Consider the following 26,501-nt stretch of genomic DNA (forward strand, 5'->3'; position numbering starts at 1 on the left):
CAGAAATATTTTACCAGATCGCTGGGCGGCCCTTAGCCCAGTCAGGTTAACACATATGATTAACCATCACAAGCAACATCTATTTGCAGGATACTCCCAAATTCATGGGCTTCCCTGGTGACTCAGACAATAAAGAATCTGCCTGCAACGGGGGAGGCCTGGGTTTGATCCCTGGGTTAGGAAGATCCCCTGGAGAGGGAATGGCAACCCACTCCAGTACACTTGCCTGAAAAATTCCACGAACAGAGGAGCCTGGCGGGCTACAGTCCATGGGATTGCAAAGAGTCAGACAGGACTGAGCGACTTTCACTCTCCCAAATTCCCTCTCCTGCCCAGATTTCTGTCCCAAACCCTGGCCCCGTGCATCCCATTGTCCGTGAACATGTCTAACAGGTTCTCCCCACATTCACCCTGGGCTCGGGTAGTCGCTGGGCAGCCACAGTGAGCAACAGCTTGAAGTGGGATCTCGGTTCCCTGGGAATCAAACGCAGACCACGGCAGTGAGAATGCCAGGCCCTAATCGTTAGAGCACCAGGAGCTCGTGGCCAGCAGCAGGGCCCTGGCGCCTGCCTGAGCGAAGGAAGAGCTCAGCAAAGAGAAGAAAGCAGTGAGGCAGGGAAACTGCTTATTATGGGAGAAGATCCATTAGAGAAAGCACGAGCAGGCCGAGAGAGACAGACACACACCTCGGGGTGGCTTAAACCACTTACCTGAAGAACTGACTGCTTTGCTCCAGCCAGTCCCTCCTAAAGGAAACCAGCCCTGGATATTCACTGGAAGGACTGCTGCTGAAGCTGAAGCGCCAATCCTTTGGCCACCTGATGCTAAGAGCCAACTCATTGGAAAAGACCCTGATGCTGGGAAAGACTGAAGGCAGGAGGCGAAGAGGATGACAGAGGAAGAGATGGCTGGATGGCATCACCGACTCAATGGACATAAGTTTGAATAAGCTCCGGGAGTTGGTGAAGGACAGGGAAGCCTGGCATGCGGTGGTCCATGGGCTCACAAAGAGCTGGACGTGACTTAGCAACTGAGAAACAGCAGCAACAACTCACTCTCGTGGGGGAAGTCCTTCTGGGTTTCCTCTGGCCGATCGCGTTGCTTGTCTGCCCCAGAGTCCATACCTTCTCTGATGCAGGGTCCTCCCCTGTGCGCGTGCGCATCATTTAGCCAAGATGGATTCCAGCGCAAGGGTCTCTGGGGAGTTGGTAGAACATATTATGGCCTAGCATCCCCTCCCCTGAGGACCCTTTCTCTGTGTGTATAGTCTGGGCAGTGGGGGGGGGGGGTCTCCTTGACCCCAAGAATGGGAAGTATGTGGTCTCTTCATCCCTTCCCTAGGCAGGGCTCAGCCCCTTGCTGTTCCTGCCATTCCCGTCATCTTAAAGTGTCCACAGGAGACAAAGCCCGGCTGCGTATCCTGTTCCTGTTATTACATCTATTTTTCAAATGTAAACAGGAAGCTAGAGGTAAATGTCTAAACTGGGACCCATCTGTCTCCTGCTCAAACCCACCCACACCTTCCCCAGGTGAGCCAGCAGACAGTCCACCCTTCAGGCCTGACAGCATCCTCAATGCTCCTCACTCACATGCAGCCCCGACCAAAAGAAAGACGCTGCCTTCCCATCCCCCCACTGCACCTGCTCCAAGAACCTTCACCTCTCATCTGCATTATTGAGGGGTCCCTTGGATTCTACCTGGTGATTCTTTAGAAATGTAGCTCAGAGCCCACGGTAGCATTATTCATAACGACAAAAAAGGCGGAAAAAACTCAAAGGTGCATCCACGGATGACGGAATAGACACAGGTGATCCCCTCGCAGGACAGGGTACTATTGACCCATCAAAAATGGCTTTCCTGGTGACTCATTTGTTTTGAGGCTTCCCTGACGGCTCACTGGTAAAGAATCTGCCTGCAATGCAGGAGACTCAGATTCAGTCCCTGGCTCCGGAAGATCCACTGGAGAAGGAAATGGCAACCCACGCCAGTATTCATGCCTGGGGAACCCCATGGACAGAGGAGCCTGGTGGGCTGCAGTCCACGGGGTCACAGAAGAGTCAGATACAACCGAGTGATCAAACAGCAACAAGAAGAAAACCAGCTGTTTTGCTGAAAGTTTTGTTTTAGGTTCAAGAGATTCATTAACAAAAGAAACCATTCGTTACACACAAACAGTTTCTATTTTTGTATAGATATTTGGCTTAATCTCAATATACGGTCATTAAAAGAAAAGAAATAGAAACAATAGAGAGAAGAAACACATACATCACCAAACTGGGCCAACAACCTACACCCAGACTTGAACGGTGCTGGGAAGCCCCTCATGAAAACCAATGTGGAGTCCCAGCTGGGAATAGGTCCTGGGCAGTGTGTCTATCCCACGGATGAGACTTCAGATTCCAGTGCGAGGGGGCTCCCGCTTATCATCCCACTCAGTAAACGGAGGTCATCATCAGTTCGCCTGCAAAATGCAGCTCTGGTTTTACTTTAACTTTTTTACAATATGGTTTGTTTCACCTTGTGAGTCATAGGATTTCATTAGACCCTGGGGGACTGGCCAGACCCTCAGGGGCTCAAGAGATTCCAGGACCCACTCCCTTTCTTACCTAAGGGCCATCTGATTTGCTGTGCTTGCGTGCAGGCACAGAATCTGGGCAGTATCCAGGCAGGTCAGGAGCAGCTCAGAGGCCTGGTCTCCTACTTCTGAAGCCTGAACAAGACTTTAATTTCCCCAATACCAGTGGTTAAGAATCCGCTACCAATGCAGGGGACGTGGGTTCAGTCCCTGATTTGGGAAGATCCCACGTGCCACAGGGCAGCTAAGCCCATGTGCTTCAACTACTGAAGCCCATGTGCCTAATTTTTGTGTTAGCCACTCTGTTGTGTCCAACTCTTTGCAACCCCATGGACTATAGCCCACCAGGCTCCTCTCTCTATGGAATTATCCAAGCAAGAATACTGGAGTGGGTTGCAATTCCCTTCTCCAGGGGATCTTCCTGACCCAGGGATTGAACCCTGGTCTCCAGCGTTGCATGTGAATTCCTTACCATGTGCCTAGAGCCTGCAACAAAGAGTAGCCCCCACTGGCAGCAACTAGAGAAAGCTCGTGCACAGCAGCACAGCCAAAAATAAATAAATAAAGTAAAAAGAGGGCTTCCCGGGCGGCACTTTAGGGGTAAAGAATCCAACTGCTGATGCAGGAGATGCAAGAGATGTAGGTTTTTATTCCTGGAGAGGGAAGATCCCCTCAGGGAGGAAAGGGCACCCCACTCCAGTATCCTTGCCTGGAAACTTTCATGGGCAGAGGAGCCTGGGGGGCTACAGTCCATGAGGCCTCAAAGAGTCGGACACAACTGAGCACACACACGATATAAAAAGGCAGGAAGCACTGTTACAGGCTACGACACGCGCGAACCCTGAAGACGCCACACTCGGTTCAAGAGACCAGGCCCAAAAGGCCCCACAGCGTGTGCTTCCGCCTACATGAAACGCCCATCATGGCCAAATCCAGGCAGACAGATGCCTACTCGTGGTTGCCAGAAGCTGGAGAAAGAGTGGGGGGCGGAGAGGAAGTGACTGCTGATGAGCACTGGTCTCTACAAAGGTGATGAAAATATTCTAAAATTAGCTAATGGTAGCGGTTGCACATTATAAATATGCTGAAAACCACTGAACTGTACACGTTTTAAAATACTGATGTATCCATTTGTCTGAGTCAGGTCTAAGTTGCAGGAAGAGGGATTTTTGCTGCGTCATGTGGGATGTTTCCTGCCAGACTGCGAGCTCTCTAGTGGCAGCGTGAAGGCTGCCACCTCCCTGCATGTGGGATCTTAGGTCTCCAACCAGGATTCCAATCAGCGTTCCCTGCATTGCAAGGCAGGTTCTTAACCACTGCACCACAAGCAAAGCCGCTGAACTGTACACTTTAAAAGGGTGAGTTGCAGGGAATATGAATTACATCTCAATTTTTTCCCAACATAACTCAGATGGCTTCAGGCTTCTTCTCACCCTCTGCAGGGGCTTAGGGAAGGTAAAGCTGGGTTCCGACCTGACTCCTCCTAATTCGCCCCCTCCCCTCACCGACCACCCCCTGCCTTCCCAGCTCTGCCCCAGCACCCTGCGCCCTCCTCGGTGCTTCTGCTCTTGCCGTGGGCCCGCCTTTACGGCCCCCACACCTCTCTACCTGGCCCCTCACGCCTGCACATTGGGGCCTGCTCCAGAACCGCCTTCTCCACGTGTAGAGACCCCCACCTCCACACTCCCCACCTCCATGCTCTTGGCCCCTGGTTCGAGCTGACTTCTGGCTTAACGGCACTTTCTTATCTGCATGAGGTAACCTTGTGCACTGATGCTGCAAGCTCCGGGCAGGTGGGGCCTTCCACGCTTTGTTCCTGAATTGTCTCCAGGACCTACTCCATGGTACACAGTAGGCATCAAGAAACGCCAGTAAGCCTTCCACAATAACGACGATAACTTTAGAAATCACATTTTTATCAAATTTTAAAAACTAAATAAAGCTCTTAAGCGTCTTTCCTGCACACAGATCTGCAGGGGTTACTAAAGGACATTCGTTGCTTAGTCGCTAAGTCCTGTCTGATTCTTTTGTGACCCCATGGACCGTGACGCCCCATCCTCTGTCCACGGGATTTCCCAGGCAAGCACTGGAGTCGGGTGCCATGTCCTTCTCCAGGGGATCTTCCTGACCCAGGGATCGAACCCGCCTCTCCAACATTGGCAGGCTGATTCATTACCAGTGAGCCATCAGGGAAGCCCAAACGACATGCATTTTCACAAATGTTCATAAACTTGTTATTAAGAGCACCCGCAGCGCAACATTCCAAAGGAAACGGACGCCGACTGCGCTCTGGGTTTAGGGGTTCAGTTCAGTTCAGTCGCCCAGTCGTGTCCGACTCTTTGCAACCCCATGAATCGCAGCACGCCAGGCCTCCCTGTCCATCACCAACTCCCGGAGTTCACTCAGACTCACGTCCATCGAGTCAGTGATGCCATCCAGCCATCTCATCCTGGGTCGTCCCCTTCTCCTCCTGCCCCCAATCCCTCCCAGCATCAGTCTTTCCAATGAGTCAACACTTTGCATGAGGTGTCCAAAGTACTGGAGCTTCAGCTTTAGCATCATTCCTTCCAATGAACACCCAGGACTGATGTCCTTTAGGATGGACTGGTTGGATCTCCTTGCAGTCCAAGGGACTCTCAAGAGTCTTCTCCAACACCACAGTTCAAAAGCATCAATTCTTCGGCGCTCAGCCTTCTTCACAGTCCAACTCTCACATCCATACATGACCACAGGAAAAACCATAGCCTTGACTAGACGGACCTTCGTCGGCAAAGTAATGTCTCTGCTTTTGAATATACTATCTAGGTTAGTCATAACTTTTCTTCCAAGGAGTAAGCGTCTTTTAATTTCATGGCTGCAGTCACCGTCTGCACTGATTGGGACCCGTAAAGCTGCCGGTCCTCACAGGGAGACCGTCGTCAGGGAGCACCGACAGAGATCTTCCGGGTCCCCGGTCAGGGGCGGTGCCTGGCGTCAGCAGGGAGCCTCCCGGGCGGAAATGGCTACGGTTCGGCTTGCAGCGCATGCGCGAGTCCCGGAAGTTACCATGAGAGGGACCGGCCCGGCGGGATACTTCCGGCGACGGGCTAGCGAGCTCCCCGAACTGCATTCGCCGCCACTAGGCTGAGGCGCGAAGGGTGCGTGAGGAGGCGCGGCCCAGCCCGCGGGGACTCCTGTCGCCATGGACCCGTTCCTGGTGCTGCTGCACTCGGTGTCGGTCGGACTGTCGAGCAGCGACCTGACCCAGCTCAAGTTCCTGTGCCGGAACCGCGTTAGCAAGAGGAAGCTGGAGCTCGCGCAGAGCGGCCTGGACCTCTTCACCGTCTTGCTCGAGCAGAACGAGCTGAGCGCCGAGCGCACCGCGCTGCTGCGCGAGCTGCTCGGCTCCCTGCGGCGCGAGGACCTCCTGTGCCTCCTGGACGACTTCGAACGGGGCGCGGAGGCCGGGGCGGCGCCGGAGGAGCGAGGTGGGGGCGAGGGCCGGGGGCCGGGGTGCGGGCGGGAGGCGTGCGGGCGAAGGACGGGGAGCGGGGGCCGGGCGCGGAGCGGCGCGGGAGGAGAGGGGCGAGGGGTGCCTGGGGACCCTGTGGGGGTTGGCGGGGTCAGCTGTCGATCTTCCAGGCGCCCAGCCTTTTCCGGGTTCGGTTTCCGTGGGTTTTCCCTAAACAGCCCCGAGAGACGGGAACGTGGCCGCTTTGCGGACAGGAGAACCAAAGCTCAGAGAAGTTAACTTAGCCTAAGTTGCGGAGCGTGGACAACCACCGCCCCCTGCCCCATCCAGCCTCAGTGCTTTCTTCTCCACCCCTCTCCCTCCAGGAAAGTTAGAAGTTATTGGACAGAAGAAGACGTTGCTGACCTCCCGGGCGGGACAGGGGTGAAAGGACTCCAGAAGAGCCTCAGCAGGAAGGGCGGGTTGATAGGGCGCTGCTTTTGTATAAGGGATTCTTCCTGGCTCTGCCATTCTGTGGCTGGCTGTGACCTCAGGAAGTGACTTGCACTTCCCTTCCCTGGGCCTCCATTTCCTGCTTTCTCCCAGTGGTCAGCAACACAGGTGCCCACCTCACGGGGCTGGAGGAGTTGGCACACAGGCTGACAGCGTATCAGGGGTTTGTGGTTGGAGATGAAGCTTTGCTTCCAAGAAGCATTTTGTCTAGTCTGATCTCAGGAGTGACTTCTCAGCAGATGAGGACATAGTAGCCAGGGACTGAAGCCTGGTGTCAGTCAGGGCATCTTCCAGAGCAGCAAGTGGGCTGTTTAGGGCTGCCATACAAATGACTGTGTCTCAGTGGCTTAAAGCAACAGAATCTGCTGCTCTTACCTTTCTTGGGCCAGTGGTCAGATCCAGGTGTCAGTAGGCCATGCTCCCTCTGAGAGCTCTAGGAGAGGGTCCTTCCTCCCTCTTCTGGTTTCTGGGGACTCCAGGCATTCCTTGGCTTGTGACCACACCCCTCCAGTCTCTGCCTCCACGGCACGTGGTCCTGTCAGTGGATTTAGGGCCCACTTGAATAATCTAAGATGATCCTCTCATCTCGAGATCCTCAGCTTACTCTCACATCTGCAAAGACCCTTTTCCAAGAAAGTTCCCATTCACAGTTCCAGAGATTTGACATGTGTGTACCTTCTAGGGCCCCCCATTCAACCCCGTTGCAGGTTGGGATAGAGGTGCAACTCTACTCAGGCCTGAGTGGGCGTCTCCATTACAAGACCCCCCCAACCAGTAAGTCTTCAGAGCAGGCTGCGCCTTGTGGGTAGTGTTTCAGGGTGTGGCTGGCTGAGGCAGCATGGAGCTTTCCCTGGCCCTTCTGCTGCAGGGTGGCGTCCACCTCTGTGGAAGGGCCTTTCGGGTCCCCAGCACCTGGGTCAGCACCAGGAGGCCCGTCAGCCAGTGTGCGGTTATCTGTTTTCTAAACAGCTCCCCAGACCGCAGGTTACCACTCTGCCCTTTTCCCCCACCAGACCTGCGGGCGGCGATGGAGATCATCTGTGATAACGTGGGGAAGGACTGGAAGAGGCTGGCTCGTCGCCTCAGAGTGTCTGAGATCAAGATTGAAGCCATCGAGGAGAAGTACCCCCGGAACCTGGTGGAGCAGGTGAGGGAGCTGCTGAGGGTCTGGAAGAACAGCGCTAGGGAGGACGCAGCTGTGTCCTGCCTGGTGAGCGCGCTCCGGGGCTGCCAGCTAAACGTGGTGGCAGATCTCATTGAGGAGGACCAGTGGGCCCAGGCCCGCCAGAGAAGGAGCGCAAACCCCGGGTCCCTCATGGCCTGGGACTCGGGCTCCGCTGCCCCGGGAGCCTCCTGACGACCCAGCGACTCTTCCATGGGGACCGAGGGCAGCTGCACAGTCCTGACCACGTGCCATCCGTGCCAGCCCCGTGAAGACTCAGGGAGGCGGCTGTGGGCCCACACTCCTCTGTGCCAGCCGGGTGGGGGCCACTGTGTGTACCATCGTCCCCATTAAATAAGCTCCTCCGGGAGGGCGTGTGGTGCCGTGCCCGGTATGAAGTAGGGGTCTGTGAAACTTGGTGCTCCCAGACACGAGAGGATGCGCAGCATTGAAAAGCGAGGAGCTGGAGGTCGTTGTGCTGGGGGCGCTGGGCTCCGGAACCCACGCTTGGAACGCCTGGCTCGTTCTCCTGCCCCTGCACTTGCCAAAGGCTTGGAGGCTGGCAGTGCAGACCATCTCCAGGGCGGGTGGCGGGGTGAGGCGCGCCCTCACGGGTCTGGGAGGCAGCCCAGGCTCTCAGTGCTCGGGGAGCGAGCCCCCTGCCATGGGGCCAGGCAGCAGGCGCTCGGCACATGCTGGTTCTCAGATGAATCATGACTCCAGTTCCACAATGGATTGCTAACAGTCACTTTTTCTGATAACAAAAGTAGTAAGAAGCTGAATCCTCGGATTCTGAGAAGCACCTTTTCTTCCTGCTTGAAATCCTGTTGAAGCAGGTGCCTTTGCAAGAGACCTCCACCTGACGGTTTCCTCTTCCCACGGATGGTGAGCTCATTTTACGGGTTCTCAGAAGTCCCGCTGTAGCCAATTTCACTGTCCCTTGACGGTTATCACAGGCCCAACCTGTAGGAGGGTGCCTGTGTTTCCTATCAGCTCCAGGGACCACTGCCAACGGGGGTGTTTACCGCAGTGGGCCATGATCTGCCAGAGGGCAGCCCTCACCTGCTGTGGGCCCTGCCTCCCTGCAGGAGGCATCAGAGAACCCCGCCGCGTACCTTCTAGCTGTGACCTTGGGAAAGCTCCTGACGTCATGCTGTGCCACCCTGACCTTGGGTTGCCAAGACAACACTCGCCGCCCGGCTGTGGGCCCAGCCTTTGGCAGATCCTGACTGCGCCGGGCACTGCTGGGAGCTGAGCCCAGGCAGCAGACAAGACAGACATGGCCCTGCTCCGAAAGTCTGGCTGGAACACCGGCGTTAACCACGCGTCACAAGTTTGGGAGCTGAGCCCATTCAGCCCCAGAGCCATGGTCCAGCCCAGGGTGATGTGCTGAAGAGGCTTTGGGTCAGGGCGAGTCTGTGTGTAATAGTAACGTCACCACCACCAGTAAAGGCGGGGCTTGGCCAGTGGGTTGCCTTGGGAAATGGGTGGTCTGGGAAATGTGCCCACGTGTCTTGACCAGAGGCAGACTACGAGATGGTGCCCATCCCTCGTGGTTTATGGCAGATGCTACTACCAATGGGTGAGGATCCTGAGCATCCTGAGACCTGGCCTGCATCCCCATGTGGTCCTCACAGCGGGGAGGGACCACCCCTCTGTCACTCCAGGTGTTCTTACGGACATTTGGACATGTGCTTACAGCACTCAGAGCTTTCCATTGCTTGGGCCCGGCGCTGCCACTGGCTCACTCCGTGCTGCGTCCTCGAGGGTGAAGCACTGTCCCCCAGACACTGACATCTGGGATTGCCCTCCTGCCCTGGACGGTGAAGCAGTTGGAACAGCCTCAGCAAACCTGTCATGTGACCTAATCACAGCACAGACCTGAGGTCGGGGCAGAGAGGCGCCTCCTCCAGGCACTGCTGTCAGCCTCCCTGGGGCCTGGAGGTGGCCTGCCCTGGCGCCTGTGGGCCACTGGGGCGAAGCCACAGAGCCTGGTGGCAGGCGAACTTGCAGAGGACACTGCCCCCGAAGGTGGGCTGCAGGCCGGTGGGAGCATCCAGGCGCTCCACCGTCAGCAGTCAGGAGGCTTCCACCGCAGCTGCCCTCCAGGCGCTGAGGTGAGACTGCACAGGCTGACGGCATGAACGGACAGTGCAAGTGGACAGAGAAAGCAGCAGGGCCTGTCCGGGCCCCAGGGGTGGAAGGTACACAGCGTCAGAGGGCAGCTCTGGACAGTGCGGGCCCCGAGGGTGGAGGGTAGACAGCCAGCATCAGAGGGCAGCTCTGGACAGTGCGGGCCCCGAGGGTGGAGGGTAGACAGCCAGCGTCAGAGGGCAGCTCTCTGGACAGTGCGGGCCCCGAGGGTGGAGGGTAGACAGCCAGCGTCAGAGGGCAGCTCTCTGGACAGTGCGGGCCCCAGGGGTGGAAGGTAGATAGCCAGCGTCAGAGGGCAGCTCTGGACAGTGCAGGCCCCAGGGGTGGAGGGTAGACAGCCAGCGTCAGAGGGCAGCTCTCTGGACAGTGTGAGCCCCGGGGGTGGAAGGTAGCCAGCCAGCGTCAGGGCAGCTCTGGACAGTGAAGGCCCCGGGGGTGGAAGGTAGCCAGCCAGTGTCAGGGCAGCTCTGGACAGTGAAGGCCCCGGGGGTGGAAGGTAGCCAGCCAGCGTCAGGGCAGCTCTGGACAGTGAAGGCCCCGGAAGGTAGCCAGCGTCTGGACAGCGCGGTCTTCGTGTGTGCTGTCTGTGTCCCCGCTTCTGTGGTGTGGCTTTCAGGTGTCCACCAGATACGGCCCTGGGTGTCACAGAGACCATGGAGGCCACCAGGGGCTCTTCCCCTTGTGTCTCCAGCACTCTCAGAAGAGGCCATTGGGTAAATCGGAGGTGCTTGTCCACGTCTGCAGTGCCATTCTCAGCTTGAAGACGAGCTGATGTCACCCAGCGCCCAGAGGGCTGTCCAGTGCTGTGCTGTTCTGCTCTGCACGGCCCCTGATACCCGGCCTTGCTGTGCACAGAGGGCTCTTAGTTCCCCAGCCAGGGACCAAACTTGCGTCCCCTGCAGGGGAAGCACGGTCCCAGCCGCTGGACCGCCAGGGGAGTCCTGTCCTGGGTCTTCTCACTGCCCCTCCTGAGACAGACATGTTTGATCAGAACTGGGACCTGGGGGCCAGTCAGTGACACCCCACCCGACGGAGCTGCTGCAGTTTCAGCAAGGATTTCTGGCAGCTTCACAGAAAGTCAGTCTTCTGTGAAGTTTTTCCAATAAACGAACACAAAGCAGGCACACAAGGCGCAGGGTTGACTCGAAGGCGAAAGAAGTGCCTTTTGCTCTCAGTCCTCCCCTGAGGACGGAAAGAAGGGTCCCCGTGTGTGTGCTCTGCCGGAGATTTCCTGGCAGTGAAGGGGTGTTGAACAAGTGTCTGCTGAGATGAAGGGTCACCGTCTCCTGGCCCTGCAGGTTTCCCGGTTTCCTAGTCTGCCCTCCACCACGCCACCCCCAGCCTTGCTTCTGGGCGCACACAGCTGTTGGTGACCACCCAGGGTCCTCACGCCCTCCAGACTCTTCCCTTGGGGTAGGGGGTTGACAGTCCCTCATCCATCTTACTCTCCCCACTAGCTCCCACCTGCTCCCCTTCCTCCTTGGCAGCCCCACAGGCACCCCGAAACGGCACTGTGGAGCGGAGGCCCCCAGCCCCCCTCCCTGGCCCCTCCCCGTCCCTTTCTCAAGGTCCCGGGCTGACCCTGCTGTTCGAGGGGGCAGGTCACAGGTTCCAGGCACCACAGGGCCAGCCTGCCCACCATAGACCTCAGACTTGGCACCACAGTTCAGTGGGCCGCCCTCAGGCCCCACCCAGGCCCCTTCCCTGGGGCGTGCGCTCCCATGTAACAGCAGCGGCTCCCTGGACACGACCTCCAGAGCCTCGCCCCTCTCAGGACAGCCCCGGCCCAGCCCTCCCAAAGACCCCGCTCTGTATTCTGAGAAACCGCAGGCTCTCCACACGTTTCTCGGTTGTGTATTTTTATTTCCATGGTAACTGAGTCATCCTGCTGGCTGCTTCCTAACCACAGGGTTTCTGTGTCCATTGCACTTTGGAACCAAGACAGGCAGGCCTGACGCGGGGTAGCACACACGCGAAAGGGGCCAGTCACCCTCCATCTGCTGGCAGTTGAAAACTGTTTGCATCACAGAAGCCCTCAGCTCCCTGAGTCAGTGACAGTTAAGACTATGGCAAGAGTCCCACGTGGGTGCCAACCACATTCGTTGTCCCGGGGGCACGGAGGCCAGCTCAGTGTGCGCGCAGGGTGCCCATCGGGTGGAGGCCGTCATGGAAGAGCATGGGCCACTTGGACACCCAGGCAGAGCCACGCTGCCCGCCCCACACCTGCCTGGTGACAGTCTAGACTCGGGCGACGACTCTTTCAGCACACGTGTTCCGTGGGACAGAAGTTCTGTCTGGGGAGATGACAGAGTTCTCAAGACAGATGGGGTGATGCTGACGACACTGTGAGTGAAAAGGTGAATTTCCTGTTGTGTGTGTCTGTGCTACAGTTTTAGAAACCCTACTTCACAGTGACCATTTAGTTACATTCTTAATCTAAATCGTTTCAAGTGTCTCTCATGTGAATTTTGTAGGCCTTTTATGAGTTATGACGGCTAGAAGCATAAGTTTGTATCTGGCTTATGTGTGCATCAAAGCAACATTGTTATAATAAATAGAAACATGCTCGTCTCTGGGAGTCTGGGTCCCCATTATGCCTTCCAGAGGGCTTTCTGGCTACAGAAACGGCTCTGCTGGGCTCCCAGGTCCCGGGCCCTTGTCCCAGCTTTGTGAGGAATAGAAGGGGCCCCCAAGCCCCGGGCAGCTTGTTCCCCAAGCGCCCACCCCGGTCCCCAGGGCCTGAGATCCGCCCCCAACACTCAGTGTGATGCGGCCTCGTCCAGCCCCACGGGCCCGCGGTGGACCTCGGCTGCTGCGTTGCCCTTCCCACCAGACGCGCATCCTCTTTCCTGCGGTCTCCAGCGCTGCCGAGGCTCACTGTGTGCTCGCTGAGCAGGTGAGTCAGCCAGCTGTGATAAAAGGCCAGGCCCAGGCGCCCAGTGCAGGGGGCCTGTCCGCCCATCAGGCCCTGCAGTGATGGAGACCCAGCAGGTACCCTTCACACCGCCTAGTCCCAACAAAGTTCAGCCAGGGAGGCCCCCCACCCCTGAATTGCCGCCGGCTGCCCCAAGGGTCCCCTCCCCAGGCAGGGTTGATGGCACATGCGGAAGAACACACGCATCTTGGGTCTGAGTGCTCCGAGATGTGTGGTCTGCTCACACACACACCCAAGTCTTCACTCAGTAGGTTCTCAGCAAAGGGCTGACAGCTCAGATGGGGTGGGAGGTGGTGCCCACTAGCTCCCTTCTAGCTGGTGACCCCCCAGTGGAGCCCCAGCTCCTTGTCTCCCTGACAGCAACCCCCCCACCCAGCCAGTTGCTGCAGGGTCCAAGGAGGCAAGTGGTGGTAAGTGGCTGGAAGTTACTGGCATGTGGTAAAGGTCACTATGTCATTCTTGTAATTATTCCCAAGTGACTGTGTGTGTTTCAGATGACTTGCCTTTATACCAGCTTGTCTCGATATAAAACTCAGATCACACAGTCATTCCCCAAGGTCCTTGGAGGCATCAGGTGATGCCTGGGGAACCCGCTGTAATGCCTCTCACTGAGAGACACGTGACCCAGCCCCAGCCCCCGGAATCCTCTTGCAAGAAAGCGGAGTCCTCTGTCCTCTGGTCACACTGATGTCATTTGCAGCCCAGACCATAAACCACACAACTGTGGAAATATAGGTGAACGTAAGTAGGAGGACAATATGGGCTTCCCAAGTGACGCAGTGGTAAAGAATCCGCCTACCAATGCAGGGGACACAAGAGACTTGGGTCAGATCCCTGGGTCGGGAGGATCCCCTGGAGAAGCAAACAGCAGTCGACTCCAGTATCCTTGCCAGAATAAATTCCTTTGACAGAGGAGCGTGGTGGGCTACAGCCCCGCGGGGTTGCAAAGAGTCAGACACGGAGCACAGGGAAAGAGAGATGGACAAGACTAGAGACTGACTCCTCTTCCTCACACGATGGGGGGCCTCATAGAGGCCAAGGACAACAGAATTAATAAGAGCGATGTGATAGGGATAGAGGACGGTGCCACCGAGAGGCATAGCGTCCCCTGGAGCCAATGGCCCGGGGTCACGGCTGGGCTCTGCTGCTGAGCAGCTCCAAAGTGCTGAGATGAGCTCACCTACAAGACGGGTTACTATACGGCCTGCCTCAAAGGAATCGGGTGCTGGGGGGCTCTGCCGGCAGTTCAGAGAGCTCAGGGCGGGTACAAGGACACCTGCGCAGCCTAGCAGACAGCAGAGCCAGGAGCAAGCAGCGCGGTGCCCCGAGCATCCAACTCGGCTTGTTCCACCTGAGCTCCGTCACGTGTGCCAGCCCTTCTTTATACAATTCTTGAAGACGCTTTGGATTTTCTGATGCCCTGAAAAGCATCCAAGGGATCAAACGGGAATTTAGAACATAAAGATGGTGTGTCAAGTCAGTGAGGAAAAAAAATCTGGTCACTGGGGTTAGGACAACTGGGAAAGGTCATTGCATCCTTACCTTTCTCCTACCAAGATAAATCCAGGTGCAGACAAAATTCGGATATATATTTTTTTAAATAATGAAGAACCCTAGGAGAATATCATCTTGAAGAATGAGAGGGCTGTGAAATAGAAGACTGATCAAGTGATCCGTTTGACAGCTTAGAAAACTAAAAATGTCAACTTGTCAAAAAATATTATAAGACACCTGGGCTTCCCTGGTGGTCTCGTGGTTAAGAAACTGCCTGCCAGTGCAGGCGATGCAGGTTCGATCCCTGGTCTGGGAAGATCCCACACGCACAGGACAACGGAGCTCCCGTGCTGCAACTACTGAGGTCACCCTCCCCGGAGCCTGGGAAGCCTGAACGCAGCAGCTGGAGGGAGCCTCAACGCAGCAGCTGGAGGGTGGCCCCATACCGCTGCAGCTAGAGGGAGCCTCAGCGTTGCAGCTGGAGGGTGGCCCCATACCGCCGCAGCCAGAGGGAGCCTCAGCGCAGCAGCAGAGATCCAGGGCAGCCAGATACATGTTTCCATATATACGTGTATATGTTCTTCAGTTGCTAAGCCGTGTCCGACTCTTCTGCAACCCCATGGACTGCAGCCCGCCAGGCTCCTCTGTCCATGGGATCTTCCAGACAAGAATGCTGGAGTGGGTTGCCATTTCCTCCTCCAGGGGATCAGAGTTTGAACCCAAGTCTCCTGCATTGCAGGCAGATTCTTTACCATGGAGCCACCAGAGAAGCCCGATATATATTATCAACAAGTTTAAAGACACGGCCACTTGTCTTTAAAGGAAATAAAGCTTTAAAAGCTAAAGGAAGTGAGGTCTAGGGTGAACAGCCTGCCCAGCGTCATTCGCTCAGTCACTCGTCAGCAAGGGTTTGGTGAGCACTCAGCGCGTGCAGTGTAGACCTTAGCAGGACAGGAGCTGCTTCTGTTCCAGCAGGAGAGAGTGCCCAAACCCCTCCCAGGAGGGTGACACTGAGCTGCCTCCTGTACCTGCTGGGTCCCCAGAGCTGAGCTCTGAGTCCTTTTGGCTCTGAGCATCCAATGTCTGGACCCACGCAGGGGACAAGGCCTCACAGAGGAAGGGGTCACTCCTTTGCCTGCAGGCACTTACTTCTTACTGGTATTGAACTCTCAACCCTGGATTTCCTGTGAGTAAATTTGGGAGTACTCTGCCTTCCCCTGGGGCTTCCAGAGGACAAGGTCACCGAGAAGTTAGTGCCGATCTATTATTACCCTGGCACAGTGACTGCCTTAGGCCCTGGGGAGGAAAGAGAGGGCTGGGATGAATAAAACATGGTGCTGATGTTCAGACAGAGAAACAATTACAGGTGGAGAAATAAGTCCTGAGAGAGTGATCTGCCAGGTCACAGGCAGAGAGAGGACGAGAACCCAACCCTCCTGACTCCAAGGACGCTGCAATATCCAGGACATCCAACTGTGATTCAGACAAGGGGCCTTTTGAGCTGGGTTTCATAGGATTAATAGGAGTTTGCTAGAGGGTGCATGGTTTAGGCACAGGACAGTGAGTGCAAAGGCCAGGAGGCAAGAAACTGGAGGGCTTGTTCAGAAGGCAGCATGTAGGTGAGTGGGGCTGGTTCCAGGCAGGATCAGGAAAGTTACAAGGGAAAAAAGTGTGCTGGCGGTAATTTTCCCTTAGGAGGAAGATGGCCCTGGTTGAGGCTATATGGCAGCTTTGCCTCTTGTTTTCGTCTCACAGAACCTTGAACTGTATCGAGAGGTGGTTTTCCCCCAAGCGGAGGAGCTTGGTGATCAGCACGAGGTCTGCCGTCACTCTGCCACACCAATCAAGTCAGCCTGGCCCACAGAACTTTCTAGTCCCCACGCAGGCCTGGGGAAAGTGGCCCAGCTTGGGGTGGGGAGGAAGGCCGTGCCGTCTTCACCACAGGGCGGGAGTGACCCCAAAAGCTAAAATAAGGCTTGTGTGCTCCAAAAATACTCTGCTCAAAACACTGCAGTGCTGGAAACAGGCCCGTCTGCTGGCTTCCCGCCCGGGGACCGAGGCAGAGCAGGGAGCCACGCTTCTGTCGCCACCCCTTTTTATTTGGGGCCATCAAGCTCTTGCCACCTGGAGCTGCCTCCGCCCACGGAACGCTTGCCGGGGGGAGTCCAGGCACAGACGCAGGGGCCCTTCTGGTGCGAGGCCCTGCTCCTGACATCAGGGCGCAGCAGGGGGCCTGGGGGTGGGGGGCAGATCAGGGCGGGCTCCCAGGACTGTGGGGGCGTGGGCAGCTGACGCGAACAAGGTCATGAGTCCCGCCGCATGGGTGAACCAGGACGTCAGACTCAGGACTGCCCTGGGCTTAGCCTAGCGGACCCCAGCAGCCTCTGACTTACCGACCTCTGACCTGGTCCCCTTTAACTTCACTGCCTCAGCTCCAAGGCGCCTTTTTCTTCTTAAACCCCATCGCAAGCCCCCGACCTCAGCTCCTCCTTCCAAAGCGAACAAGCAGGCCGGCAGGAACCTGCAGCCCTTCCTGGGTAGGCTTACCTGGTGTGGGAGGAGGGGCGGTGCGGGGGGTCCCTTCTCAGCAGGCATGTAGCCACTATCCCCTACTTTACCCCTCACTCCGGCACCTGCCCCCCTGCCCCCCAGCCTGTCTCAGACCCTCTCAGCCTCTCTTCTGGGACAAACTTCCTCCCCAACTCCCCCGCCACCCCCGCCGGGGTCTCCCCTCCTGCAGGCCCCTCTCTACACCCCCCGGGCCTGAGATCCAGCCTGATCCTGAGCTTACACCCCCACTTCGTGTTTCCTTCTTCACAGCAAGTTTCTCAAGCGTCAGTAATTCCAGGGCCAGCTCGGCAGTTTGGGGGTGGGGGTGCTGCGCTGGGTCCCTCTGGTTGCAGCCAGCAGCGATTGCTCTCGCTGCAGAGCGTGGGCTCAGTAGTTGGGACGCACGGGTTAGTTGTCTGGGGGCGTGTGGGATCTTCCCACACCAGGGATCAAACCCTCACCCCCTGCGTTGGCAGGTGGGTTCTCAATCGCTGGACCGCCAGGGGAGTCCCCAGCTTGGCAAGTTTTGTCTTTGCTCTGTACCACCTGTTCTTTTATTTTCTTATCTTTTCCTCCAAAGTGGCTCTCTTTCCTCACCGAATTTTAAATGAAAAGGAACATAATTTCTCCATCACAGAAGGAAAGCAGTCCATGGCAGACATGGCGGGGGTCCTCGGTGTCTGTTCATGCCTCCTCACTTCACACCACAGCCCTAACTTTTCACTGCCCGGATCCAGACTGTATCTCCCAATATGACTTGTAGCAAGGTATGGCCGTTTAGCCGAAGTTCTACAGATGGGCAGCAGTGGTGGTTGGAACTTCTTAGAAGTTTTTTTTTGTTGTTGTTTTTTTTAAAGGGGGATATGCACTTGAGCATCCGCTTCTTCCTTCCTTCTAGCTGGAATGCAGACATGATAGATGGAGCATGGGCAGCTGTATTGGACCATGAAGGAGTATAGCAGCAAGAAAGAAAAAGGCTGGGTTCCTGATGGTCACGGAACTTCCCTGCCAGCCTTGGAAAGGTCACCTCAAGACTGTGTTTGTATGAGAGAAATGCACGGAAACCTCTGTGACTTGGGGATTTCAGATGTTTGCCATAAACCTAATACCGGCTGAAACACGGCATTACTTGGAGTAAGCAGAAGGTGACTATAACAACAAGTGCAGTGAAAAATAATATTCTAAAACTGTTGATAGATTTAGCCACCCTTGAAGGCTCTGAACCAGGAGCTGCTCTTGTTTTTAAAAAAAAGAATAACAAAAAAGGAATTCGTCATCATGACCTCGAAACGATCTCAGTTGGTTCAGGACTGCTGGTTAACTGGAAGGGGAACATCTTTGTCTCCTTGTGACTTATGCTGTTCAGCGCCAGGTCCTTCCCTCACTGCTGCCTGAAATCATCCCACTGGACACACCCTGGAGGCCGTCAGCGCAGCACGAGGGAATGAAGCCTGCTGACACCCCTGCTCCCGGCCTAAACCAGCCTTCCGTTCCCTCCCCTGGGGCTCCCGGGCTCCGCCATAACCCGCAGCCACAGACGATGTTTATCACCCTCTGGAATTCCACTTCCTGCTGCCTTGCTCAACACCCGGCCACCACCCAGATATCACCCCGGGTCAGCCTTTAGTAGGTGTTTCTCAAGCGCCCGCTGTCTGTGGCTCCAAGCACCGGCTCCAGACCCAGACAGCCAGGCCTTGTCCCTGCTGGCTGGGTGACCTGAGCATGTCACATAGCTCCTCCCCGCCTCAGGCCTGCTCATCTGTAAGATGGGCATAAAGAGTTAGACTGATCAGTGCATGTCACGTGTTTGGAACAGAGCCAGCACTCACCCACCCGCTTGGACACATTAGCTGCTGTTGTTACACGTCAAGCAAGGGGGCTGCAGCAATGAGCAGCCAGGCACGGAGTCCACCGTCCTGGGCACCAGGGTCCCCTGGTCCCCTTCCAGGGGCCCCACAGACACAGCATCAGCCCTGCTGGCAGCACGACTCGCCCTCTGTGTTGACTGTGTCCCCCCGTGACGGGGGCTGGATGGTGGTGGACCGATAGGGGCCTGTCTTACTCACTGGACCAGGGACAAGTGGCGGCAGGAACTTCAAGTCACGTTCGACTCTGAGCGCCTAGCTGAGCAGGAGTCTGCACACAGCGGGTGCTCCGGGAAGCAGTATCAACGAGGGAACGAGCAGGCAAGACACCAGATGGGTGAAGACGGGGGACTGAGGGCAAGGCGCCCCTCTCAGCCCAGGTCTCTGCCCCCAGCCCAGCACTATTCCTTCTGTACCTGCCCCAAAGGCTTTGAGTGGCTTTTCAAAATTCTATTTATTTACTCATATTTTTGACAGAGCTGGGTCTTCATTGCTGCACGCAGGCTTTCTCTCGTGGCGAACAGGGGCTGCTCTCTAGTTGCGGGCCACGGGCCGCTCATCGCGGGGGCTTCTCCGGCTGCACAGGCTTCGGTGGTGCGGCGCCCAGCCTCAGTTGCTCCACGGCATGCGGGACCCTCCGAGAGCAGGGGTCGTAACTGCGTCCCCTGTGTTGGCAGGCGGATTCTTAACCACTGGACCACCAGGAATGTCCCCTACGTGGCTTTCTTCCTGGCCCAGACAGCCTCAGTGACATGCATTTATGCATACATTCAGGTGGAGAAAATGTTAGCTGTGTAGACCCTGGGCTGGGAAGTCATCAAACTGGCTTTGAATCCAGACTCTCCTGTTGGGCTTCTGTGCTGCCCCGGGGCAAGTTGATCCCAGCTCTCTGAGCCTCATCTTTCTCACTAAGAAACTGGCTGTCGACGCCGTGATCTATTCCTGTATAACAGACGGCCACAACACGCAGTGGCTTAAAACACCAACCGTGTCCTGTCTCCCAGAGCACCTGTGGGCTGGGAACCCAGCAGGGCTCACGGCCGGTTCTGGATCCAGGCCTCCAGGTTGGGCCTCCTCCCAATACGGCGACCCGAGGGCAGCCGAGTCACCTACCGGCGCCTCCGAGTGGCTCAGGGATCCCGGCCAGTGTGAATCTGCAGCCCACTCAGGTTCAAAGGTGGAAAAATTAGACCCCACTCCTTGGTGGGGCAGTGGGAAGGTTCTAGAAGATCAGGTGGAATTGGAGATGTTGTCCTAACCATCTTTTGGAAAATATAGTCGCCCCAGACGCTAACACTTCCGCCAGCCTCAGAGGGGCAGAGGAGGGTTTGTAGGAGGAGACCACTTGAAACAGTAGATGCTCCACGAGCAATCTCTGCAGTGGCTACAGCCATGATTGACTGGCTTCCAAGGTCTATCCGCTCCTCCCCTCCCCTTCCTTGGTCAGCTTACACCCTGTTCATAATTCACAGGAGTCAACTCCCAGGAGACAGCTGGGAAAAGTAAGGACCTGTCGGTTCACTTGGAGTGGCCATCTGCCAGACACAGGGCACGTGGCCCAGGCCAGGTGAGCCTCGGCAGCACCGCCTGGGAGCTGAGCACTTGCAAGGGCGTTGCCCGTCGTGCCAGCTGAGCACGTGGTGGCCACACGTGCCCAGCCAGAGAGCTCCGCCTCCATCGTCCGTCAGTGTGAGGCAGCATCCCCGTAGACGAGCCCCTTCCACATCCTGAGGGCTCTGTGGCTTGGCCTCCTCCCCCTCCAGCACAGCAGCGCCGAGTTAAGAGTTTCTACTCACGGGGAACTGCGCACAGTTGGGCCCAGAGTGTGCGCTTATTGGTCAGCCTTTCCGTCATCCCTGTCGCCAGCTCTCTTTATTACCAGACTCCAGTTTAGCTGCTCATCACTCAAAAATCCAATACTGAGAGGCAAGTGCTGGGAAGAAGGACAGACAGCTTTATTGAGGAAGCCAGGAGTCCTGGGGAGAAGGTGGACTCAGGACCCAAACTAGCTCCTCCCTCCCCAGATTTTGCTTAGAGGTTTCACAGGGAAAAGAGGGAGAGGCTACATGCTGGGGAGGAGGTGGTGCGGCGTGTGAGACCTTCTTCTGATTGGTTGATAGTGAGGTAACTGGGAGTCAGCATCATCAGCCCTCTGGTTCCAGCCGGTCTGGGGTCTCTGAGCTCGTGGCAGCACACGTCTAGCTTTGCCTGGTGTGGGTTCCGTTGAGCAAAGCAGCTCAATGGCCACGGCTCAGAATACTGCCCGCAGCCCTGGAGGAGGAGCTGAAGGCCCTTGCTTTGTACAGCGGCTGAGTTATCACTGTTTTCCCTTGTTTGACTATTTTCCTTTGTTTCTGCATTTTCTCATTTCTCTGATTAAGTTAAATTTATTCTTTGGAACTCAGGGAAGGCCTTGGCAGCTAAAACTTTTCTACCAACAAGAGGCAATCAGACCATGACCTTTCACGAAAGTAGACCCTAGCCTGGGGTCCCTTCCGTGATCCCCCCCTATTGTATTCCAAGTAAATTTACGTCCACCTGCGACCCTCAAAGGGAACCTTGTTCGGAAGTGGGGGGTCTTTGCAGATGTGGTCAGATCAAGATGAGGTCATGTCGAACTTCCCAGGAGGCTCAGAGTCCTCCTGCCAATGCAGGGGAATGACAGGTTCGATCCCTGGTCCAGGAAGATTCCGCACACCGTGGGGCAGCTAAGCCCGCGTGCCACAGCTGCTGAAGCCTGAACACCGAGAGCCCGTGCTCTGCGAGAGAAGCCACCGCAATGAGAAGCCCGTGAACCGCCACCAAGAGTAGCCCCTGCTCACGGCAGCCAGAAAAAGCCCGCACGTCAACGAAGACCCAGTGCTGCCAAAAGTAGATGATACATGTGTTCTTAAGATGAGGTCGTATTGCAGTCAGGCGACTAGTGTCCCTCTAAGAAGAGGACGTCTGGTAATGCCGACAGAGCACAGAGGCAGAGGTTGGAGGTTTGCAGCCACAAGACTGGGAAGACTAGGGATTTTCTGCAACCGCCAGAAGCTAGAGAGGGGCTTGGGGCAGGCTCTTTCCCCAGAGACTCCAGAAGAAAGCAGCCCTGCCCACTGCAGACTCTGTGAGAATGTGTTTCTGTTGCTTTAAACCGTGCAGTTGCGGGGGGGGGGGGGGCATTTGTTACAACAGCTGCAGGTCACACATACTCATCGCACGCTGCACTCCCAGCCACACCTGCCCTAAGGCCCTTCTGGTTCTTCCCACACTCACCCTGGTTCAGGCGGCCTAGTCAGCTCCTCTCCCTGACTTATCCACTGTGGCAGAAAAAAAGAAAGATTTCTTTTTAAAGAAAGTACAGGGACTTCCCTGGTGACCCAGTGGTTGAGAATCCACCTTCCAATGCAGGGACGCAGGCTCAAGCCCTAGTCAGAAGCACCCCGCATGCCACGGGGCTACGGAGCCCACGGGCCACAACAACAGATCCCACAGGCTGCAGCGAAGACCTCCCGAGCCCTAGTCAGGAGCACCCCGCAGGCCACGGGGCTACGGACCCCACGGGCCACAACAACAGATCCCACAGGCTGCAGCGAAGATCTCCCGAGCCACAGCTAAGACCCAGTGTGGTCAAACAAATTAACAAGGTAAGTAATTTTTTTAAAGTATGTGTAACTATTCACAATACCCAGGACAGGGAAGCAACCTAAGTGTCCGTGGGCAGATGGACAAAGAAATTATGGTGCATAGACACAGTGGAATACCAGCCAGTCATAAAAAAGAGTGAAATAATGCCATTTGCAGCAACATGGATGGACGCACAGATTATTGTGCTAGGTATCTGGAGGTGATCGTGCTACAGGGAAGTCGGACAGAGAAAGACCAATACGTCACATGTGGAATGTAAAACACGGCGCAAGGGAACTTATCTACAAAACAGAAGCAGACTCACGGACGCAGAGGACAGACGTGTAGCTGCCGAGGGGGAGGAGGGTGGAGGAGGGCTGGGGCGGGAGCCCGGAGTTAGCAGGGGTCTTACCAAGGTCTTACTGTGAAGCATAGGGAGCTGGGAACTGTATCCTACGATAAACCATCGTGGCAAAGAATATGAAAAGGTATATATAGATACATAATTGAATCTCTTTGCTATACAGCAGAAATTAACACCGTGTTGTAACTCAACTATGCCTCAATAAGATAAATTTCAAAAAATTAATTTACAATATTAAAAGTGTAATTTTAAATTTTGTTAATACTATACCAAGTATTCATATTTCCAAGTATGACTGCTCTGCCCACCTTCTCATCTACTCAGGTCACAGTTGCATTTGTTAAACGTCATGTCAGGGAATGAGAAGCAGGGAAAGGACTCTGCTTGAGTGGATGGTGCAGGGAGCTGTGGGGAAGACTCCGGAGCCCCCCAACCCCTCTGCGCATGTCTCTCTTGCTGTCTCCCTCCCCAGCCCCACCCCCACCCCCAGCCACGCGGGCATGGGGGCCTTGATTCCCCCGGACACTGTCCACAGTCCCATCGGCCAGAAAGGCCACAGCTTCCCACGGTTCCCTTCCAGCTCGACCTTGAGGATCAGGACCGAGGGCGCTGAGCCCCCCCACCCGCCTTACAATCGTGGTGAAATACACATGACACAGAATTCACCTTCCTAAACTGAGTGCGCAGCTCAGGGACAGTCAGCACGTGCCCGTTGCTGCCCAGCCTCACCGCCGCCTTCTCTAGACCTCCCATCCTCCCAAACTGACACCCTGTCCCCTGAGACACTCGCTCCCCATCCCCTCCCCCAGTCCCCACCGCCCTGCTGTCTCTCCCTGTGGATCTGGTGCCTCTGGGGACCTCGTAGGAGTGGAATTCTCCGGGATTTGTCCCTTCCTGCCTGGCTTCTTTCGTTCAGTACAGAGTCCTCCTGGCTCATCCGTATCGTAGCCTGTGTGCGAATTCCAATGCCCATTACTCAGCCGTAAAAGAGAACGGATCTGGTCAGTTGTAGTGACGTGGATGACCCGAGAGCCTGTTACACAGGTCGAAGTAAGTCAGAAAGAGACAAACAAGTATCATGTGTTAACACACACGTATGGAATCTGGAAAAACAGTGCTGGTGATCCTATTTGCAGGGGAGGAAAGGACTGGAGACACAGACATAGAGAATGGTTTGGTGGACACAGCAGGGGAAGGAGAAAGAAAGAAGTGAAGTCGCTCAGTCGCGTCCGACTCTGTGACCCCATGGACTGCAGCCTACCACGCTCCTCCTCCATGGGATTTTCCAGGCAAGAGTACCGGGGTGGGTTGCCATTTCCTCCTCCAGGGGATCTTCCCAACCCAGGGATCGAACCCAGGTCTCCCACATTGCAGGCAGAGCTTTACCGTCTGAGCCACCAAGAAAGTAGGGCAAGCTGAGAGAGTAGCGTTGGCGTGTACATAGTTACACTGCCTGTGTGTGTGCTGAGTTGCTTCAGTCGTGTCTGACTCTTTTTATAATGAGCATCCCTTCTTAAAGCCCATTTCATGTGCCTGAAAAGCAATGTGTTGAACAATCAGCACCTTGCCCCTGTTCCCCTCAAATATCCAGTAGGACCCACAATCACCCATCACCCTGTAGTTCCCTGACACTCCCTAGGGGCACGCCTTCCCCCCGCAGCCGCCCAGAACACCCAGATGTCCCAGATGATACTGGCCCTTGGGGAGCCCAGGGCTCTTTGTTCCTCATCCACTCCCCGAGTCTCGAGCCCCTAACACCCCTATGATGGTTCCCCCCCGCCCCCACTGCAGATTTCATCCTCAGAAACAAATCACACATGTGCAAGGCCCCGAGGATGGAACGGACACCCCCCTCCACCTCTACATAGGCTCAGCTGGCCACGCCTCATTAGCTTCACCACCCTCCTTAGCCATTACCCTCATCTCAAAGAGATGGAGACAGGCCCAGGGAGGAGAGACCGGGAAGACACTGATGGCATGCCTCCTGCGTGCTGCGGGCAGTGTGTCTCCTGGCAGACCTCGGGGGAGTCATCATCCCAGTTCACAGCAGGGGAGACTGAGGCGCAGAGAGAGGCAGGGAATTTGCTCTGGGGCACGTCACAAACTTGTCTGGTGACAAAGCCAGCTAGGCCTCCTAATCCTAAGTCAGTGCACCCTCCCCCTGCCTGTGTGAGGAAGGGCAGAGGCGCTCAGACCCCTACATCCCACACACACAGTGGCTGCAGGGCCCCTGTGAGCCACTGAACCCAGACCGCTCGCCCTGAGCCTGCGGGTCAGCGCCCAGTGCGGCCCGGTGCCGCCAGGTGCCGCTGTGGCTGCCATGCTGGCCGCGTGGGCAGGGCGGCATGTTCCCTCCCTGGGCCAGGAGGTGATTAATGACTGTGCGGCCGGGGTGAGCAGGTAGGGCCAGGTGCAGGCGCTGCAGCCCGGCTAGTTCCTCTGTTTGGCTCGTTTCTCAGCAGCTGGCTTCGCCCCACTCGGGAAAACCAGCTGCCTCGCCCCAGCCTCCTTCCCGCCCGGCTCCGCAAAAACCACCTTTGCCCTGGCCCTCCGCCTGGCTCTCTTGCTCCCAGTCCTGCCCTTCGGAGCCGGCTGCCCCTGCCTGCTCCTGGGCCTGGCATTGAAGGCCTGGTGCCAACCCCAGCTCCGTCTGTCTCCCGACACCAGCCCACTCCTCTGGCCAGACCTCCCCCACCCCGCTCCCGTCCCCGAAACGTGCCCCAGTGCGCCTGCCTCTGTGCGCTTGTCTGTGGTGCCCACCAGGGCTGCCGTCCTCACCCCACTTCTCCTCCTAGGCTGAGATGGCAGCTCAGGAGTTACCGGAACCTGACCACAACCCTGACTTTGCCGATGTAACAAGCTGTGAGACATCGGGCAGGTTCCCAAACTTCTCTGAGCTTTGGTTTCTCCATTCAGTTCAACGCATAGTTATTGAGATCCTGTGTCCACAGCAGTCCGGGAGCTGGGCAGTGGGGAAAACGCACTTTTCGCTGCCTATCCTTTTGCGGACTTCCCTGGTGGCTCAGACAGTGAAGAATCTGCCCGCAATGCGGGAGACACAGGCTCAATCCCTGGGTCAGGAATACCCACTGGAGAAGGGCATGGCAACCCACTCTGGTATTTCTGCCCGGAGAACCTCACGGACAGAGAGCCTGGTGGGTTACAGTCCATGGGGGGGAACCTCATGGACAGAGAGCCTGGTGGGTTACAGTCCATGGGGGGGAACCTCATGGACAGAGAGCCTGGTGGGTTACAGTCCATGGGGTCGCAAAGAGTCGTACGTGACTGAGCAACACACACACACATCTTTGTGTACCTTTTAAATGTTGTATTATATGCAAATGTTGGCTAATTAAAAATTTTAAGGGACCTCCGTGATGGTCCAGTCACTAAAACCCTGTCCTCCCGTCGCAGGGCCCTCCAATCTGATCCTGGTTGGGGAGCTAGACCCCACAGGCGGCAAGAAGATGGCAGAGCCCGTGTGCCACAGTGAAGACCTGGCACAGCCGAATAAAACAGGTATTTCTTTAGAAAAAAGTGTTGAGAGACTTTTGGTAATCGCTTTTTGCAGCTATTTTTGTTTCATGGGAAATAGATGGGGAAACAGTGGAAACAGTGTCAGACTTTATTTTTGGGGGCTCCAAAATCACTGCAGTTGGTGACTGCAGCCATGAAATTAAAGGACGCTTACTCCTTGGAAGAAAAGTTATGACCAACCTAGATAGTATATTCAAAAGCAGAGACGTTACTTTGCCGACGAAGGTCCGTCTAGTCAAGGCTATGGTTTTTCCAGTGGTCATGTATGGATGTGAGAGTTGGACTGTGAAGAAGGCTGAGCGCCGAAGAATTG

The 26,501-nt window shown here is 56.1% G+C and overlaps 1 protein-coding gene across 2 annotated transcripts; it reads left to right on the plus strand.

The window, feature by feature from the left end:
• Positions 1 to 5,600: 5,600 nt before the first annotated feature.
• FADD (Fas associated via death domain) lies at positions 5,601 to 12,405 on the plus strand. Of its 2 annotated transcripts, XR_011251941.1 has the most exons (3): positions 5,601 to 6,042; positions 7,532 to 9,992; positions 10,109 to 12,405. XR_011251941.1 is itself a non-coding variant. In XM_069566585.1 (2 exons), exons 1-2 carry the CDS (start codon positions 5,757 to 5,759, stop codon positions 7,873 to 7,875), a joined length of 630 nt encoding a protein of 209 aa, XP_069422686.1. In that variant the 5' UTR covers positions 5,601 to 5,756; the 3' UTR covers positions 7,876 to 12,405. The 2 variants fall into 2 exon arrangements, 1 of the variants encoding a protein (XP_069422686.1); XM_069566585.1 differs by having other exon boundaries at positions 7,532 to 12,405.
• The last annotated feature ends 14,096 nt before the right edge of the window (positions 12,406 to 26,501 follow it).

The sequence above is a fragment of the Ovis canadensis genome, chromosome 21, assembly GCF_042477335.2.
Source record: "Ovis canadensis isolate MfBH-ARS-UI-01 breed Bighorn chromosome 21, ARS-UI_OviCan_v2, whole genome shotgun sequence".
In the NCBI taxonomy this organism is placed as follows: domain Eukaryota; kingdom Metazoa; phylum Chordata; class Mammalia; order Artiodactyla; family Bovidae; genus Ovis; species Ovis canadensis.